Source organism: Phocoena sinus, chromosome 14 (assembly GCF_008692025.1).
Source record: "Phocoena sinus isolate mPhoSin1 chromosome 14, mPhoSin1.pri, whole genome shotgun sequence".
In the NCBI taxonomy this organism is placed as follows: domain Eukaryota; kingdom Metazoa; phylum Chordata; class Mammalia; order Artiodactyla; family Phocoenidae; genus Phocoena; species Phocoena sinus.
Genome location: NC_045776.1, coordinates 62,565,816 through 62,582,933, shown reverse-complemented (window position 1 = coordinate 62,582,933; position 17,118 = coordinate 62,565,816). Strand labels below are relative to the sequence as shown.

Here is a 17,118-nt window from a genome sequence, read left to right as displayed (position 1 = left end):
TCCCTGTGCAGAGCGGGTACTCCTTCACTCCACCCTCGGCCCTGGGGACTCACAGCCCTGGCCTGCTGCCTGCTCACTTCACCGCTGGCCTGGAAGATAGTTCTCAAGGCCACACCCCTCCCACCAAGCCTCCCACTCCCACCCATTCAGCCAGACCCTGCAAGGATTCAAGCCCCTGCCATGAACCACACCTGCAACGCTGACCAGGTGCTCGCAGCTGGGCCCAGACTGCTCCCACTGATGGACAAGGACTCACTCAGCCATGGATCCAACCCATGTTTAATAGCACCGACTGTGTAGCAGAGACAGAGGTTGACTGATGGAGCCCTGCCCTAGGGACTCACAGTCCATCCAGAGGCACAAGTCATTACAGCGCTGGGCGTTGAGTGCTGAAGCAGCCAAGTGCACGAGTGGGTGTGGAGGCAGGATGCTGAAGAGCAGAGGGGAGGGCAGCGCGGGCCAAAACAAGACTAGATGCTAACACTGCAGGCAAATGCCTGAAAGGGAGCTGAGACTGGCAAGGAGGCCCCCACTCCACCCTCCTGCATTAAAGCTGTCCCAGTGGGCCAGGGCTGCTGGTAAGCCTGTACGTAAGGAAGCACCCTTCTCTGCCAAGACACCCTCCCACTTATACTGAATAATGAAAGCAGCTGCTTCCTCCATGCAACCTTCCTTAACTTCCAGTCCAGAGAATAGGGGACACAGGGAGCAGAGACTGGGGCAGGAGTCAAAGCAGATACCACAGGAGTTAGGTCCAAAAGGGCTGGCACAGCGGACCCAGTCCAGTCCCAGCCAGCACTGAAGGGGGTGGGTTTGGGGGGGACTAGTTACAAGGACTGTACAAACTTGATGGGGACTGATCTACGCAATTCTTTCCAACTAGCGGGAACAGGCCAGGTGAGAAGGCGCTTCCCAACAAGGTGTTGAGATGCAGCCAAGAGCCCAGTGGGAGGCAGCCTCTGGGCCACTGAGTTGGAGAATGAGGGGCACAGGGCAGAGGCCACTGTCCTGCTGTGCCCTGGGGTGGGAGTTTAAGGGGAGCTGTTTGTGCTCAGACACGGTAGACGCCAAACAAGTCCATCTCCTGCCCAGCAATGGGGCAAGTGGACAGGGCACTACCTGGTGCATCCCATCTAGAGTTAGCTGGCAATACCCCACCATCCTGACAGGGGGGCCGTGGGGTTCCCTGGTAACACAGACCACTTCACGACAAGGGGGCACTGCCGTACCTGCCCAGGCCGTGTTCGGAATCCAGTGCTGTGGGTTGGGGCGTGGGACAGAATGGTGGCTCTCCTGGGGTGGCTGGGGTGTCCACTGCCCCCTGTGGGGTACCTAAGGATGCCTCCTGACCTGCCTCTGTCTCAGAAACCTCCTCCTTTGTTTTCTGGGGTCTTGGACCCCCTGGGTTAGTGGGACCTGGTTTCTGGGCAGGGGGTTCAGCAGATTCTGCAACTGCAAGGACAGGTTTGGGGGCCGCCTCCCCTGGCTGGGAAGAAGATGGCCCCACGGGACCAGGACCAGCACTGCCTGCAGAGTTGGACAAGGCAGAAGGTTCCACAGGCCCAGAGCTGCTCTCCATGGCTAGCAGCTGCTCAGATAGAGCATTTCTAGATGTGGAACTGGAACTAGAAACAGTGGGGGTGGCCAGAGCAGCAGGGACAGACCTGGGGGGAGTGCCCATGTTGAGGGCCAAGGCCTCTGAGAACCTAGCTAAGTACTGTCTCACCACAGGCAGCTGTGGGGCCACTGGTGGCTGGCTCGAGGCCAGAGGCAAAGAACAGGGCCCTGCAGCGTGGTACTCAGCAAAGTTGTTTGGGTTTTGAATAACTTCCTCAAGATCCTGGCAAAAAAGCTCATAGTTGTCAGGCAGGGGCAGGTCCCCATTGAGGTAGGGGGCTGCCCACGCCCGGGCTCGGCCCGTCAGGCGCCCGAGGATCTCGCAGACGCGGCTGAGGTTGTCCCGGTAGTGCTCAAAGCGGAAGGACATGTAATCGCCCAGCTGGGCCAGAAAGCGGTCCAGCAGCCAAGGGGAGCCATCGAAGGTGCCTGGGTCTGAGCCGGGCACCCAGTGGAAGTCCACCCTGAGGGGCCGCAGGCCCATGCGCATTGCCGGGGGGCCCCTCTCCGCAGGCTTACAGCCCACAGCACCACTCGCTGAGCTCTTCTGCTCCATGGTCGTGCGCACACACACAGGGTCCCCACAGCAGGGCCGCTCAATCCAGGGATCCACTAGGGGGGTGTACGCAACCCCAGGAGTGGCCCCGTCCTCCTGCCAGGGGTGTGCATTGGCGTAGTTGGCTGCCGCCCGGATGGGATTGCGAGGGCCCTGGCGCCGGCCACGAGGCATGCTGGGAGCAGACGGGAGCTGCCACGTCAACTAGAGAAAGAAGGGGGAGAGGAGGGAGGGACGGCGCCCAGAGGGTGGGCAGAAGCGGCGCGCAGACACAACAGGACAGACGGTTGCGAAGGGGTGCTCCAGGCAAGTGCTGAGCGGGGAGCTGACCACTGCGGCCTCAGAAGAGCTGAGAAGAGCTGATGGGACTGTCAGACGCAGGCCACCATCCGAGGCGATCTGTCCAAAAACAAGGTGGGAAGAGTGGGAACTAGGCCCAACCACCACCACTGGGCAGCCGACCCTGGGCCCCCACCAGGAGCTCTCCATGCAAGGGGGCCCAGAGGCCTGCCTGGGAGGTCCCAGAAAGCAGGTACACGCCACCTGGGATGTTTCAAGGGCAAGATGTGATGGCGGTGATGTCAATCCCAGGAGGCCAGATCAGGGGGCCAGATCAGATCCCCCTGGGCTTCCTTGGACGGCCTGGATGGCTGTCAAAGAATTTCAGGAGTGACAATAACAACCTTCACTGACGGCTCTAGTCATGGCCAACAATGACCCCTGATGAGGCTGACCCCAAGGCACGGTGGTGAGTAAAGTCACTCGTCTGTGGCCACACACGCCAACCAGTTAGTGGCAGAGGCAGCTGACCCCACCACACATCACCACGCCATTTACAAGCTACGCTTCACAGTCCTGTGAACCGTCTCCCACCGCCCAAGCACTGTACTGTCAGGTGCAGAGTGTGTCATAAGATCTTTTTACATCACAGCCCCAGAAGCATGGCAAGCACTACCTGTGTGCCTTCCAGCTTTCCCCCCACCCCCACACCCGTCCTGTGTCTCCCAGACTCATGTCGCTACTCACAGTGCAGCCACCCCCACCCCAAACACATCCTCCCTGCATTCCCCTCCCTGTCAACAGCCCAGAATCCGAACTCGAGTTAAATTCCACTTGCTCTGTCTACTCTCCCCACCCCAAGGTGGTCCCTGCAAAGGGCCTGGAGAACAGTGACCATCACCCCTGAGCAGCCCAAAGAAACGCAAAACAAAAAAGGAGGTGCAGTTCCCGTCGGATGCAAGGAGCCCTCCCGCAGTCCAGCCTGAGGGTAGCCACCTCCCCAGTCTCCCTGCAATACGAGGTCCACTCCTGGCCTGCACAGAGCGCTCTCTGCTTCACCCCTCCTAGCGCGATTTCCCCAACAAGCCCTGCACACACACACACACACCCCGCCCCCCACTGCTCAACCGGCTCCCACCTAGGGGCGCCAGTCTGCACTCACCTTCGGGGCGGCTTCCCACGTGTTTACCTACCCCCATCTGCGGGAGCTCCTCCAGGGGGCACGGCCTGTTGGTCTTTCCGCCCAGGACCTCCCAGGGCGGCCTGCAGCATTCGGAGCCGCCAGGGGCCCCAGCACCTGCCTCCCCAACCCCCAACGCTGGTGGCGAGGCGGGGGGTGGGGGTCTTCCACCCGAAAGCCCGTCCCATCCTAACACTAAAAACACGCTAGGGAGGCAGAGACCGAACACAGCAGGTAAATGCCGTCCAGCCCAGTTCCTCACCGAGCGCTGAAAAAAAGGTGACCACGAACCACAACCACTCCCACTCCTGCCCCCTGTGAGGGGAGGCAGCCGCTGCCGTGAACGCCCGGGACCCCGCCCCGCCTGGCTCTCACTAATTCGGGGAGCGAGGTCCCCAGCCTGCCCGGCGCCGAGGGACCCGGCCCTTCCCCGGGACAGGACAGCGTGCGCCCGCGGAGCCGAGGCCGCGCCCGGTTCAGGCGCCGCCGCACGAAGCCCATCTACCTGCGGCCACGCGGCGCCACGACGGTCCGGTTCCCTCGACAGCGAGTCCGAGCGCACCTACAAAACGGACGAGACCGGCCGCCGTGAGGCGAGGCCAGGGCCGGCGCGGACCGGGGTCGGGAAGGGACGGAAGGGCGCGGACCCCAACGCACTAACCCGCCGGCCGCAGCCCGCGACCCCAGCCGCGAGCAGTGCGAGCCCCAGCACCGCCTTGTCGTGCGGCCACGCCCCCTGCGTGCGCGCGGCCGACCCCTACGTCCCCGCGCTGGCTCCCGGAACGCCCCTCGCTGGCCTCCCAGCCGCGCTGCGCCTGCGCCCTGCGTCGTGAAGCCTCGGTCGCGCAGGCGCTTCCGGGCCCTGCCAGCGGGGCAGCAGGGCGCGAGGGTTGATGGGAGGGCGCTCAGCCGGACGCCGCGCGGAGTGCCACGAGAGCAGGTGGGGCCGCGTGCGCAGGCGCAGGAAGGGCCGGGTCCGGAGGGCGGGCGGGGCCGCGTGCGCAGGCGCCGGCGGTGCGCTGCGCTGAGGAGCGGCTCGGTGCGGCGGGATCGTGGCGCCCACCTGGCTCTAGCTGGGACTCAGGGACAGACGCGGCGACAACTGCACTGAGTTAGTGCTGAGCGTCAGGAGGGATGTTGGGGGCCGAGGGCACCTGGGAGGTTTGGCACACAGGGGCTTCAGCGTTTCCTGGACGGAGTGCCCGGAGAATACCCGTAGCTGGAGACCAGCAGGGGCCGGGCGCGTACGTGCGCCCAGGAGCGACGGGGCGGGGCTGGCCCCGAGGACCGTCCCCTGAGGGCCCGGTTCCCTCGCCGTAGGCGGGCTGGCTCGACTCACCCCTCAAGGCTGGACCCTGAGCGGCTGCCCAGCCAGCGCCCTGGCACTGGAGGCGCCGGTGCGGGGGAGAGCTGTTGCCCTACGTGCGAGACCTCTAGCACCTCGTGCCCCGGGGCCCCCAGGTGGGGACAGGTTACCAGGGCCAAGGCGGCCGAGGTCACTGGAAGTGATGTAACACCAGCTCCCTTTCTGCCCTGGTCTAGCGACTTCTTTCATGAAACCATCTCTGAAATGTTATCTGCATTTACAGCCAAACTCACTTGCTTTGATCCTTGAAACAGAATCAAAGATTACACTGTACCTTCTCAGGGTTTGTGGGGCTTTCAGCAGCCTCGCCAAAAATAATAGAGGTGGCACCCAGCCAGGAAACGCCTCCTGGAAGTGTGAATGAAACTTGTATTTTTCGGTTGTGTCTTTCCTAATTGACCTGATAATTTAAACTTCCTGCTTCAAAGGAGAGGGGGAGTTCCCGACAGTTTGGCAGCTAAGGCCAACTCAGGGCAGTCAGCGGAGAGTGGGCAGCAGACTTGTGCAAAACACCCAACCACACCCACCCAACTGGGCCACGCCATCAGAAAATACCTTTATGGGTCCAAAACTTTATTTTGTTATTCAGGCCATCTTCTATGTATATATATTTTTTAAATTGTGGTAAAATATACATAAAATTTATTTTAACCATTTTTAAGTCTACATTCAGTGGCACTAAGTATATTCATATTATTATGCAACCTTCACCACCACCATCTCCAGAACTTTTTCATTACCCCAAACAGAAACTCTGTCCCCATTAAACACTCCTCCTCACCACCCCTTTCCCAAGCTCCCAGTAACTTCTATTCTACTTTGTCTATATTAATTTGCCTATTCTAGGTACCTCGTATAGTTGGAATCACATATTATTTGCCATTTCACTTAGAAGAATGTTTTAAAGGTTAATCCATGGTGTGGCACCTATCAGACTTATTGTTCCTTTTTAAGACAATAATATTCCTTTCTACATTTTGTCTATCCATTCATCTGTTGGTGGACACTTGGGTTCCTCCCATCTTTTGGCTGTTGTGACTGATGCTGCTGTGAATGTGGGTATACAAATATCTGTTTGCGTCCCTGCTTTCAATTGTTTTGGGTATGTACCTAGGAGTGGAATTGCTGGGTCATATGGTAATGCTATGTTTAACTTTTTGAGGAACTGCCAAATTTTCTACAGTGGTTGCATGAGTTTTCATTCCCGCCAGCAATGCACAAGGGTTCCAATTTCTCCACATCTTCACTAACAGGTGTTCTTTTCTTCTTTTTCTTTTTTTTTTTTTTTAAATAATGGCCATCTTAATGGGCGTGATGTGGTACCTTGTGGTTTTGATTTGCATTTCCCTAGTGACTAGTGATGTTCAGCATCTTTTCATGTGCTTCTTGGACCTGGATGTGTGTTTGAACTGGGAGGCTCAGAGGCAGTCGTCAGGCTCTGAAGTGTTCAGGGTTGGTGTCAGGTCTGTGGCTCCCCAGAGCCAGGGCAGCAAGGAAACAGGGACACGCAGCCCAAGAGGTGACGCCAGCTGCCTGAGGACTGCCAGCCTGTTAAGCCTGCCTGTGCTGCTTGCCCCTGGACCTTCCTCAGGGCCCGTCCCTAGAGCCTGCTGGTGGACAGCAGAACCCAGAACCATTCCTGCCATTTCTTTGTTCAAATTTGCTCTGGTCACTCCTACCTTAGTTCTTGTAGTGCAAGCAATCACTCCAGCTGTCACCTAAGTGTCTTCATTTCTCCCTCATTTTTGAATAATATTTCTGGGTTGGCTTTCTTTCTGAATGTAGATTTCATTCCATTTCTTCTCACCTTCATTTTTTCGATGTGCAGTCAGACACTTATTAAGTGTCTAATAATAATTAATAATAAGTCAGTCCTTATTCCTCCAACTGTTCTCACAGTTTCCTCTTTGTCTTTGATTTTCAAGAGCTTGACTGTGATATGCCTGCCTGCCTGGCTGTTTGTTTTTATGTTTATACTGCTTGAGATTTGTTGGGATTCTTGGATCTATAAGTTGATCCAAAATTCATGAAATTTCAGGTCATCATTTCTTCAAATTTTTTTTATGCCCCATTCTCTCTCTTTTCTCCCTCCGAAGCACGATTATATTAAACTTTATTTCTTTTTTTAAAAAATATTTATTTATTTGGCTGTGCCGGGTCTTAGTTGCGGCACGTGGGATCTTTGTTGCTGCATGCAGGATGTGCGTTGCGGCGTGCAGGATCTTTTAGTTGCGGCATGCAGGCGCTTAGTTGCGGCACGTGGGATCTAGTTCCCTGACCAGGGATCGAATCTGGACCCCCTGCACTGGGAGCTCGGAGTCTTAACCGCTGGACCACCAGGGAAGTCCCTAGACTTTCTACTGTGGTCTCTCAGATCCATATTACCTCTATAGTTACTTTCTATTCTTTTGATTGGACAATTCTTATTTATTTGTCTTCAAGATCATTGACCCTTTCTTTTGCCATCTCCAAACTGTTCTTAAAATCCGTTAAAGTCCATCAAGTTACATTTTCATTTATTGTTATACTTTTCAGTTTTATAATTTCTATTTGGTTCTCTTTGACCATTTCCGTTTCTCTGCTAAAATTCTCTGTGGTCATTCATTATGGCCAATTTTTCCCTTGAGGACTTACATATATTTATAAAAGCTGTTTTAAAATTTAATTCCAGGGACTTCCCTGGAATCCGCCTGCCAATGCAGCAGACACAGATTCGAGCCCTGGTCTGGGAAGATCCCACATGCTGCGATGCAACTAAGCCCGTGCGCCACAGCTACGGAGCCTGCACTCTAGAGCCTGTGAGCCACAATCACTGAGCCCGCATGCCACAACTACTGAAGCCCACATGCCTAGAGCCCATGCTCCACAACAAGAGAAGCCACCTCAATAAGAAGCCCGCACACCGCAACAAAGAGTAGCCCCTGCTCTGCAATTAGAGAAAACCCGCGCACAGCAACAAAGACCCAATGCAGCCAAAAATAAATAAATAAATAAATTTATTTTTAAAAAATTTAATTCCAACATCTGGATCATCTTGGGGCTGGTTTCTAGGAACTGCTTTCTCCTCCTGGCTAGGAATCATATTTCCATGTTCCTCACATATCTAGTCATTTTTAGCTGCGTTCTGGACACTGATGGCATTTTGTAGAGCCTTTGGAGTCTGTTATCTTCTGAAGTGTGTTGGCCTTTGTTTCATCAGGCCTTCCACTTTGAACTTTTGGAGGCATAGTTTTATTTTTGTGAGGGTGGATCTGTTGCAGTTTTGCCTTTAGTCCTACACAAACCCGTTAGTCTTGGAACCTAATTTTTTCTCCCAAGGTGTGGACTTGCTGTAGTTTCAGGGGAAAGCCCACAGTACTTGCACAGCCCCTGTGACTTGGTGGGACTTGAGATCCAAACTCTCTGTCCCCCTGCAGTGGATGATCACTGAAATCTCTGCTCTCTCCTCCTTGAGTCTCGCTCCCACACGAGCAGTTCAGTCATCAACCAAGGATCTGACGGGAGTTTACATGCAGGTTTTCAGGGATTTTCTCCCTCATTTCCAGATGCTCTGGCTGACCCCAGCTGTTCTCTGGCACCTCAAGCCAACAGGACTACAGCTTCCTGTTCCCATTCTGGTCACTGGTGCCCTGCCCTAGGGAGGGCCCTCAGGGGAAAAGCATATACACATGAATCTCACTCAGTACATTTCTTTTTCCAGTGGCTGGATTCCCTCTAGTTTTTTATTGCTTTTGGTTGATCTTCAGTGCCTTCAGACAGTATCTTTTCTATTTTGTGTGGAGTTGATCACTTTTATTTGGGAAAAAGTTAGCTTTATACAAGCTGCTCAGACACCACCCAGACCAGCCCCTCTGCCTCCTGTACATCTGTCTCCAATAGCACCAATCCAGCTATGCCTGCCTGTATTAAGACACACAGCGCCTAGTGAACACTTGGAGCAGACCTGGCCTCCTGCTCCCCTGTGTGGCCCTGGCACATGAGAGCTGGAGGAGGAAAGCTGCAGGAAGTCAGGTCAGCTCTGAGCTGCACCCCTTTCCACGGACACACGGTGTGTGGAGCTCAGACCTTGCAAAGCAGGCTCCTCAGACCTGTAAGGATGGAAAACACAACATAAAGGCTTCACGCCCAGGTTCATCAACAGCTGTGCCTCGAGCACCTACTACACACCAGGCACCATGCTGGGGACAGAGACACGAGGAAGGGAGGCTCCTTTAGGGCAAGAGAGAAACACCATTCCAGGAAGGCTTCCTGGAGGGAGAGCCTTGCACTGAATCATAACCAAGGAGGGGGGCTGGCCAGGCAGAAGGTGGAGGCACAGCCTGGCAAAGGCTTAAGGGCCAGGCGAGTGCCGTGGGGGAAGTGATCCCACTCTCTGCCTCCCCGCGGCAGGACCTGGTCCTCGCAGCCCTGTAGGGCAGGTGGGGAGGGCCTCCCGGTGCAGTTCCTCGCCCGGTGTGCCCAGGCATGCACCTCTGGGAGGAGGCAGGCGCCGGGCGGGCCTCTGACCTGCAGAGAACGGCTGATGTGAACAACACTCCACTTGTACAATGTCTCCCCTTTGAAAACCAGATACTCCCTGAGCTATGGAAACCCAACCGCTTGCTGAGCGTCAGGACGTTATTATTATAATCACCCGGCCCAGTTCCAGCCACCGGGGCAGGACAATGCGCCTTTGAGGCCGCAGAGGGCTCGCCTCCCATCCACCCTCTCCCACAGGCAGGGGCCTGGCTGCACCTTCATGCCCCACGGGGCACCTGGGGGTCTGGGCATCAGTCTTCTCACTTGTCAGGTGGGGGCCCAAAGAAGACACGTCCAAATGTTGCTTCGATTGCCTCCTGTTCTGTCCCACATCTTGACCCTGGTAGCTCAGGAGCCACTTACATCTGCTTTGGGGGAACTTATGGGTATGAAAATTCTTCAAAGATACTAAGACCATCAGGGGCCATTAGCCATTCTTGCCATCATGGGCTGCATGCCTCGATAACCTAATTATGAAAAGGGGGCCTGTGGGGGGCCGTGCCCAGTGCCTGGAGCCCTGGCCGGGTCAGTGGCTGGCGGCCAGGCAGGGAGCTGGGCCCTGCAGGCTCCTGACCCCCAGCTGCTACGTAACAAGGCCACAGTGCCTGTTGCTCATGGTTCTACTTTATTCCCAAGCTTTTGGTGTTACTTGATCATCAGATTTATGCCATAAAGATCCCAAATTTATTAGGGAAAAAAAACCCCAACAAACTTAATTTCATGGAACTGCAGGCTGGATCACTGTCCCATGAAACCCTAGAGGCCAGAATCTCAAGGCTTTAGCCAGGCCTGCCTCTCCTGTTTGCTTCTGCTGTCGCCGCTGGGCAGCCCGGGGGCAAGGCTGGAGCAGGACCAGCCAGGCAGTGAGGGCTCGGTGGTTCCTGAGCTCACCTGCATTCGTCAGGATTGGGTGTTCACCCTGCGAGTGCCCTGTCCCCAGTGTGGGTCAGCTCCAAACAACAGGCACGCAGAGGGAGGTGGTCCTCCTGCTGCCCACTTGGACGGTGCTGGTATGGCTGCTGGGACCCGGGCTTGGGTTTCAGGATTAGGGACACCTGAGCACCATAAGCCACGTTTGGCTGGGATTAGGCGGGCTCAGCTCTAAGATGCTCTGCTGGCCCTGGGAAGGCACAGGTGCTTGGCTGGGGCCCAGGACGTGCAGGGTTCCCAGAGCCCTCAGGGCAGGCCCAGAAACCCGAGAGATCTCCAGGAGCTGGGCCGCAGGGAGGGCCGGCCAATGGGGAGGAGTGGGCCTGGGGAGAGCAAACGGGGAGAGCGGGGGTCTGCCTCAGGGCAGACTAGGCTGTGCTTCCCCCCACAGACGTCAGACCCAGGTCTGAAGGCCACAGCCCACCTGTCCTGAGGCGGAGCTCCTGCAGACCAAGAAGCAGCATCTATAAAACAGTCTTCTCCCTCCCAGTGTTGCCCAAAAGATCCGGTGTGTCAGCAGGAGCGGGTCTCCAGCCGGACCCTGGCTACTCGGGGCGGACAACCCAGCTACTGTCCCCAGGCACCATGGCACCAGCCCAAGGGGGTGCCATCTGTGGCCATCAGGATCAGGCATCACTTCCACCAAAGATGCTTCCCGACAGGACTGGGCCAGCAGAGGGATGTGCTGTGGGACCTTGGCACTACAGCAGAGACAGGGCAGGGGACACTCGTGGGGCTGTTTGTGATGTGGCCACCTCGGGCCCAGGCAACCTGCTGGGCTTGTTCGCCCCGGGGGTGTGTGGGGGCATCTGCCAACCTGTTTCTGGCAGTGACTGGCCCACAGCGTCCCCCCACGTGCACCCGGACTAGGACCCAAGGGTGGACCGAGCAGGACCGGTGGGCGCTGACCAGAAAGGAGGTGGGCAGTGGAGGTCAGGGCAGGCTTGGTCAAGCTGGGCAGGAAGAGGCCATGGCTCAGGTGAGGGCAGCCAGGGGTCCTGAGCTCCCAGAGGGGCTCAGGGATGAGTGGGGACAGCCTGGGGCTCTTGGTGGCCTGGCCCAGACCCGGCCAGCACGGAGGAGCCTCTCATGGTGGACTCGTAAGAACCAGATGCTTCCGTGAGTGATGTGAGTGTGGGGCACTGAGGCCTCACTGTGGGGGGTGCCCTGACTGGGGTGGGCCGGGTGCCCAGAGCCTGAACAGGGTCCAAAGGGCTCAGTCATTCAGCCTGGTGGCCCTGGGCCTCCGGACAAGCGCACTGCCCAGCCTACTCATGGCGTCCCTCTTGCAGGGCCCTGGGCCACCTGCACCACGGCAGCTCCTGGAAGCTCAGCGTCAGGCAGTGAGTGGTGGGTGAGGGTCTTGGGCCCAGCACTGGGGCCTGCTTCAGGCCAGGACACCAGCCACGTCTCTGAGCTGTTGCCTGGCTTGTGGCCACAGGACAGATGCCTCGACCTATGGGTACCACCTGACAATGGCTGTTTCTCACAGGGCAACTCTGCCTGGAGGACCCCTGGCTGGACCTGGCGGTCACCTACTCAGCCAGGCCTGCCACCATGTGAAACTATGGCTGAGGCACGTGTGGGGTGGGTGTTCCCTGCTACCCACCCAGCAACACTGGGGGTCACCACATGGCTGTGGGATGCTGGGGGGCACCCACGGCCTGCGGAGGGTGTGTAGCCCTCAGCCCAGCCCTTGAGGACTGGTCACCCTCCCCTGTGTATCCGCCTCTCTGGGGGCCCAGGACCTCGGGGACAGCACCTCAGGGGGCTGGGAGAGGACTGGGGTGGCGGCAGAGGGCTTCCCAACGGAGGGAGAGGCAGGGGAGGGGTGGGCTGACCGCAGCGGCAGCGCCTCCACGTCACTGCACAACTCGCAGCCACAGATGAGCGCAGGGCATCGCGGGGCCACTGTAGGTTACACAGACAGTCCGAGGAATTAAAGTCCTGTTTTCATTGCACCATAAAAACATGCCAAGGTGCAGGAGGCGGCCCTGGGCCCAGGTGGAGAGCACCTGGCCTGTGGGGTTCTGGCCCTTCCCTACGCTCCCTGGGAGGAGGGATTGGAACCGGGCTTTGCCCAGGGAGGGGTCTCAGGCCACGCAGTGAGCGACCCTGGAGCCAGGCAGGCCTGAGGGACACACAAGCAGGACAGAATGCCCTGTGCCCAGCTCCGGCCTGAGACCCAAGAGTATAGCGGGTGCCTCCCCAAGTGCAGGGCAGGGGACTGGGGGTCAGCGAGGGAAGCCTGGGTCTGCACACACCACCCCACTGGAGCCCCCAGGGCAGGGGGATGGGGGACATGGCCGGGCCCTTATGTGGCTCCTGATGTTTGGGAACGGGGCCAGGCCCCTGCCTGGGACAGGGAGGGGGTGAGCCCCGCGTGGGGGAGGGCCCTCCACACTGGCGGCGCCCCAGGGCTGTCCCGAGCACCGTGGGGGCTTTGTTCTCCCTTCGGTGGCCACACAGGCTGCGTGAACTGACCAGAGAGAGGATGTCGCAGGCACAGCTGGATCGAGGCTGCCCTGGGAAAGGGGCTGCAGGGGCACTGACGTGGGGCGGCTCCCTGGCAGGTACGTGGGGCTCCCAGCCCGACTGCATCACCCGGCATCACGCCGCGAGGCCGCGTCAGGTCCCTCTTTGGCCCCATGCGGCCATCCCAGTGTCCAGGGCCCCCCTTCCATCCCGGTCAGCTGACCCCGCAAAGCCCGCCCCCTGCCTCCAAGGCTGGGAGGCCATGCCCAGCGCAGAGGGAACCTCCTCGCGGGGCCACCACCCGGGCGTTAAACGGGACACGGCTGATCGCGCTGCATTTGTCAAGAGGCCTGGCCCCTCCCGGCACTTGGCGTCTCAATGGGGCGTCTGAGGGCCGCTGCACACGCTTCACGCGAGCGGCGTCTGAGTTCCCGCAGGCCCATTAAGGCGCAAAGACATTCCTTTGTTCGCTGACAAGCAGGGTCCCACCCAGGGCTCCCGGGCGGCAGACTAAGTAATGTTTTCTTAGGGAAGACACGAGATTAACCGCCGCTAAAGCCCCAGTACAATACCGGGCCCTGCCCGTCGCTGTCAGCGCCACCTCTCCGCGGTGACTGACAGGTGCTGGGGGCCTCCCTCCCCGTCAGCCTCCATGTGCGGGATTAGCCTGAGCCCAGCCAACAAGCTGGATGGGGCCCCAGGAAAGCGGAACATTCGGGGGACAGGGCCTCAGCATCATCCCACTCCTGTCACTGGCCATGACACTGGCAGGTGGCTCTGGAACACAGCCTGCGTTCCCAGGAGGCTCTGCTCCAGGAGAAAAGGCAGGGTCCTCCAGGGCGGGGTGATGGGGACCCCCCGCACGCTGACCCCAGCACAGCATGACTCGGAAGGGATTTCCCCATGGTGACGGATGGGCGGCCACCCCAGGCGCGTCAGGGGCATCATGGGCAGGGCACGCTTCCGGAAAACACCCTCTTTATTTGTGCCCTGGAAACGCCAGTGAACTCAGACGTGGGCAGCCCGCGGGGGGTTTCTGAGCAAGTCGTCATCATCTGGCATGGGCGGGGGTGCGAGATGCAGGCCTGGGCCATCCCTGCAGGGTGCTCGGCGGTTGGTCCAGATGCACTGGGCAGGGGCGAGGCTCACCCGGGCTCGGCCTCCAGCATCCTGCCTGCCGAGGATGGGGGTCAGCATGGGGTGGCCCCACGTCCCCACACCCGCCCGCACACAGGGACTCTCGGGGGACAGAGGATAAACCAGCCAAGGGGTGGCCCTGCCCCACCAGGTCGTGCATAACTGTTAGAAACACCCTGAAATGATAAAGCTCATCAGAGGCAGCCCTGTCCGGGAGCTGTGGAGGAGCCAGTGCCCTGGGTGCCCCAGGAGAGGCTCTGGGCCTGGCCCACTGCCCACTGATCCTCTGCCGTGGCTTGGCCCCTCACGCCCACCTGTGGGCATCCCGTGGGTGCTCACTGCTCTGTCCACAGTCCCCCGGGGCCTCGGGACCCCAACCCAGGAGGGGCCGACGGCCAGGGGTTGCCCCTCTCAGGCTGACAGGCGGAAAGGCCCCAACCACAGGCATCCCCCTGGCTGGGGTCAGGTAGGGACTTGCTTATTTCCTCCTAGATGAGTCTCAGGACAAACATCACACCCCGGGGCTTCTGGCAGCCCACTCAGCCTGGCTTTGCAAAGTCTAACAGAACCAGACTGCGGGCGGCTCTGAGCACAAGTCTGCGTCTCCACCTTCTGGGCAAGAGAGAAAGGAGCTGGGCTGTTCTGAGCGGGGCAGGTGGTAGGGAGGCCCACTAAGCATTCCACACCCTGAATCCCCAACCCCCCCGCCCCCAGGACAGGCGCTACGGGGTGACCCCGGCCTCCAGACACCGCCTGTACATGAGGAGCAGCAGCAACCCGGCTGGGGTCTGGAGTGCCCTGTGAGGGGTGGGGCCCTCTCGGCAGGTGCAGCTTCTCCTGCACCTGGAGAGCAATTCACAGTGGCACCCTACTCCCCTTAAACATAGGACCTACCCGGCATGCGTACCTGGCTCTGAGCCTCTGCTAAGCCTGGCCGTGGGGGCAGAGGTCATGCTGAGCACCCTGGGTCTAGGGATGGCCGCTTAGCCTCAGCAGCCGGTCACGGTGGGGTCCAGGCCCGAGCGCTTGGAGATGCGCAGCTTGGCCACCTCCTCGGCACAGGTTGGGTGGATGCCCACCGTCCGCATCACGTGCTGGTAGGAGGCCCCACACCTGCACACCGGGGACAGGGGATTCGGGGGACGAGTCAGTGCAGGGAGGCGTGTTCCAGTCCCCCCCGCCTCCATCCTCAGGTGGTAGCACACGGGGGAGAGTTGGGAGGTCACGGTCTCCTCACCGTCCCCCAGCCCTGGCCCCCATCCTCTCTTCTCCAGCTGGCAGCCAGGAACACCTGCCAACACCTATGCTGGCCCCGCCCCACCTCCCTTGGAGCAAACACCCCGAGCCTGCAGCAGCCAGGCAGCCCCACCTTGGGGCCCACCTCCCACCTGCCTGGCCTGGCCTCCTGCTGCCCCCAGCCCACCAGGCACAGGCCCACTCGCCCTCCTCTCTGAGTTCAGCCCCCTCCCTCTGCTTCACCCCAGCCCTCCTGCCTCTGACAGCCCCTCACCAGCTGCCCGGCCTCTTCACACCCAGAAACCCATCCCCACCAGAGCTTCCACAGCATGGGCCCCGGGGCCCCGCCATGCACAGCTTGCAGCTAGGACCGGCCCCACAGGACACGTACCCCCCGGGAGGCCCTCCCAGCACACTTGATGCTGAGGCCCTGCTCCTGACTGACTGGGCACTCAGCCCCCAACCCTCATTCTGAGCAGAGAAGACCCACTGTGCCCCTCAGGCCTGGCTGGGGACATGAGCCTGTTCCCCCTGGTTGGCTCGGCCAGAGATGGACATGGCCACCTTTCAGGTGACCGACCGGACCCATCCCATTGGGCAGACACTCTCTGAAAACATGACCACGAGTGACCCTGATGTGGCAGACTTCCGACAGCGGTGCTGCTGACTTTCGGGGGACCCCAGCCTGAGTGTCACGTAACGGCCCACATTCCTATGGACTTACTTGATCCCCAGAGCAAATCCTTGAGTAACTTCGCCAGCATTGGGGCCAAGGAAGTGCAGGCCCAGCACCAGCTGTGGGGGCTCCCGCAGACACACCATCTGAAAGGCACACGGTCAGCAGGGGCGTGCGCGGCCATGGGGGCTCTCTCTCATCCCGGCCAGGCCCACGGGGATGCTCACCTTTATGTAACACTGGGACGCATCCCGTTCAGGCACCACAAACTCCAGTGGTTTATAATACGCGTGATAAACCTGGGTGACAAGACACGGATTCCTGGGTCAGCGGCTGCAGCAAAATAAGTCCCGGGGGCATTTTACAGCTCGACAGGCTGTGGGCACAGTGGGGGGGTGGGCCGGAACTGCCCGCTCAGCCCGCAGGTTGTGGTCTGGGGCAAGGACAAGGCTCGGCTGGCCTCGGAGGCACCCCTCTCCTCCCGGCACGGCAGCCTGCAGACAGACGCTCTCCCACCAGGCCCAAGACCCCCAAGAACTACAGCAGCGGAACGGGTGCCAGACTGGCCACCCTCTGACTTGCCCCAGAGCCCGAGGCTCAGTGCAGGCACGGGCACCGCCCAGGAGCACAGCCCAGGTGGACGCTGCAGAGAATGGACGGGGCGACCGCGGGCAGTGGAAGGGGGGCCCGGCCGCCCATCTGGCCTCCCTCGGGCACCTCGGTGCTTGCCGGGCCCTCACTCGAGCCAGGGGCGGGGCAGGCGCGGCCCCCACCGGAGCTGCTGGACAAAGGCTTTCAGCGCCTGAGAAGGGCCGATAGCGCATTCGGGGCTGCGGCCGAGTAAAAAATGAGCAGAGCCCTCACATGTGCTGCACAGCCATTATTAATTAATGCAGCTTCAGAGAATATTGTTCTAACGAAGACAGAATTGAAAAGAAAACAAACAAAGGGCATTTGGCCATTCAACATTGTGAAACATAAAACAACATCACGGAATGCCATGGACACATGTCCCAGGGCACTTGTGATGAATCAAACAAAAACAGCAAATAAAGTGCCGTTGATGGAGGGAACCGGGGCGCAGGGATGCAGGGCAGGCACTGGAGCCCGGGGCGCTCATTCCCAAAGGGCCCCCCGCTGCTCTGGTG

The 17,118-nt window shown here is 59.3% G+C and overlaps 3 protein-coding genes across 10 annotated transcripts in view; all 3 read right to left on the bottom strand.

The window, feature by feature from the left end:
• Window positions 1-4,456, bottom strand: part of GNB1L (G protein subunit beta 1 like) — a 44,988-nt gene extending 40,532 nt beyond the window's left edge. Inside the window, exons 1-2 of one of the 3 annotated variants that reach the window (XM_032654529.1) lie at window positions 4,294-4,456; window positions 4,138-4,194 (exon numbers count right to left, since the gene is read on the bottom strand). The gene's annotated coding sequence lies outside the window, so the exon portion shown is untranslated. Of the gene's footprint in view, window positions 1-4,137 lie in introns of all 3 variants that reach the window. The other 2 variants (XM_032654527.1, XM_032654528.1) reach the window with 2 other exon arrangements.
• Window positions 262-4,435, bottom strand: RTL10 (retrotransposon Gag like 10). 2 transcript variants are annotated; one of them, XM_032654525.1, is made up of 3 exons: window positions 4,294-4,435; window positions 4,138-4,194; window positions 262-2,572 (listed from the first exon to the last, which is right to left on the bottom strand). In XM_032654525.1, the coding sequence occupies exon 3, from the start codon at window positions 2,345-2,347 to the stop codon at window positions 1,205-1,207; it is 1,143 nt and encodes a 380-aa protein (XP_032510416.1). In that variant the 5' UTR covers window positions 2,348-2,572; window positions 4,138-4,194; window positions 4,294-4,435; the 3' UTR covers window positions 262-1,204. The 2 variants fall into 2 exon arrangements, with proteins under 2 accessions (XP_032510416.1, XP_032510417.1); XM_032654526.1 differs by lacking the exons at window positions 4,138-4,194; window positions 4,294-4,435 and adding an exon at window positions 2,717-3,165.
• A 9,426-nt stretch (window positions 4,457-13,882) lies between the features above and the next one.
• TXNRD2 (thioredoxin reductase 2) overlaps window positions 13,883-17,118 on the bottom strand; it is a 34,945-nt gene continuing 31,709 nt past the window's right edge. For 2 of the 5 annotated variants that reach the window (XM_032654249.1, XM_032654253.1), the window contains exons 15-18: window positions 16,198-16,269; window positions 16,019-16,116; window positions 14,966-15,171; window positions 13,883-14,095 (exon numbers count right to left, since the gene is read on the bottom strand). In XM_032654249.1, the coding sequence (XP_032510140.1) occupies window positions 15,048-15,171; window positions 16,019-16,116; window positions 16,198-16,269 (294 nt within the window). In that variant the 3' untranslated portion in view covers window positions 13,883-14,095; window positions 14,966-15,047. Of the gene's footprint in view, window positions 14,096-14,952; window positions 15,172-16,018; window positions 16,117-16,197; window positions 16,270-17,118 lie in introns of all 5 variants that reach the window. The other 3 variants (XM_032654251.1, XM_032654252.1, XM_032654250.1) reach the window with 3 other exon arrangements.

Coding starts and splice junctions, on each gene's coding strand:
- RTL10 (XM_032654525.1), bottom strand. CDS start 2,347: ATGCCTCGTGGCCGGCGCCAGGGCCCTCGCAATCCCATCCGGGCGGCA.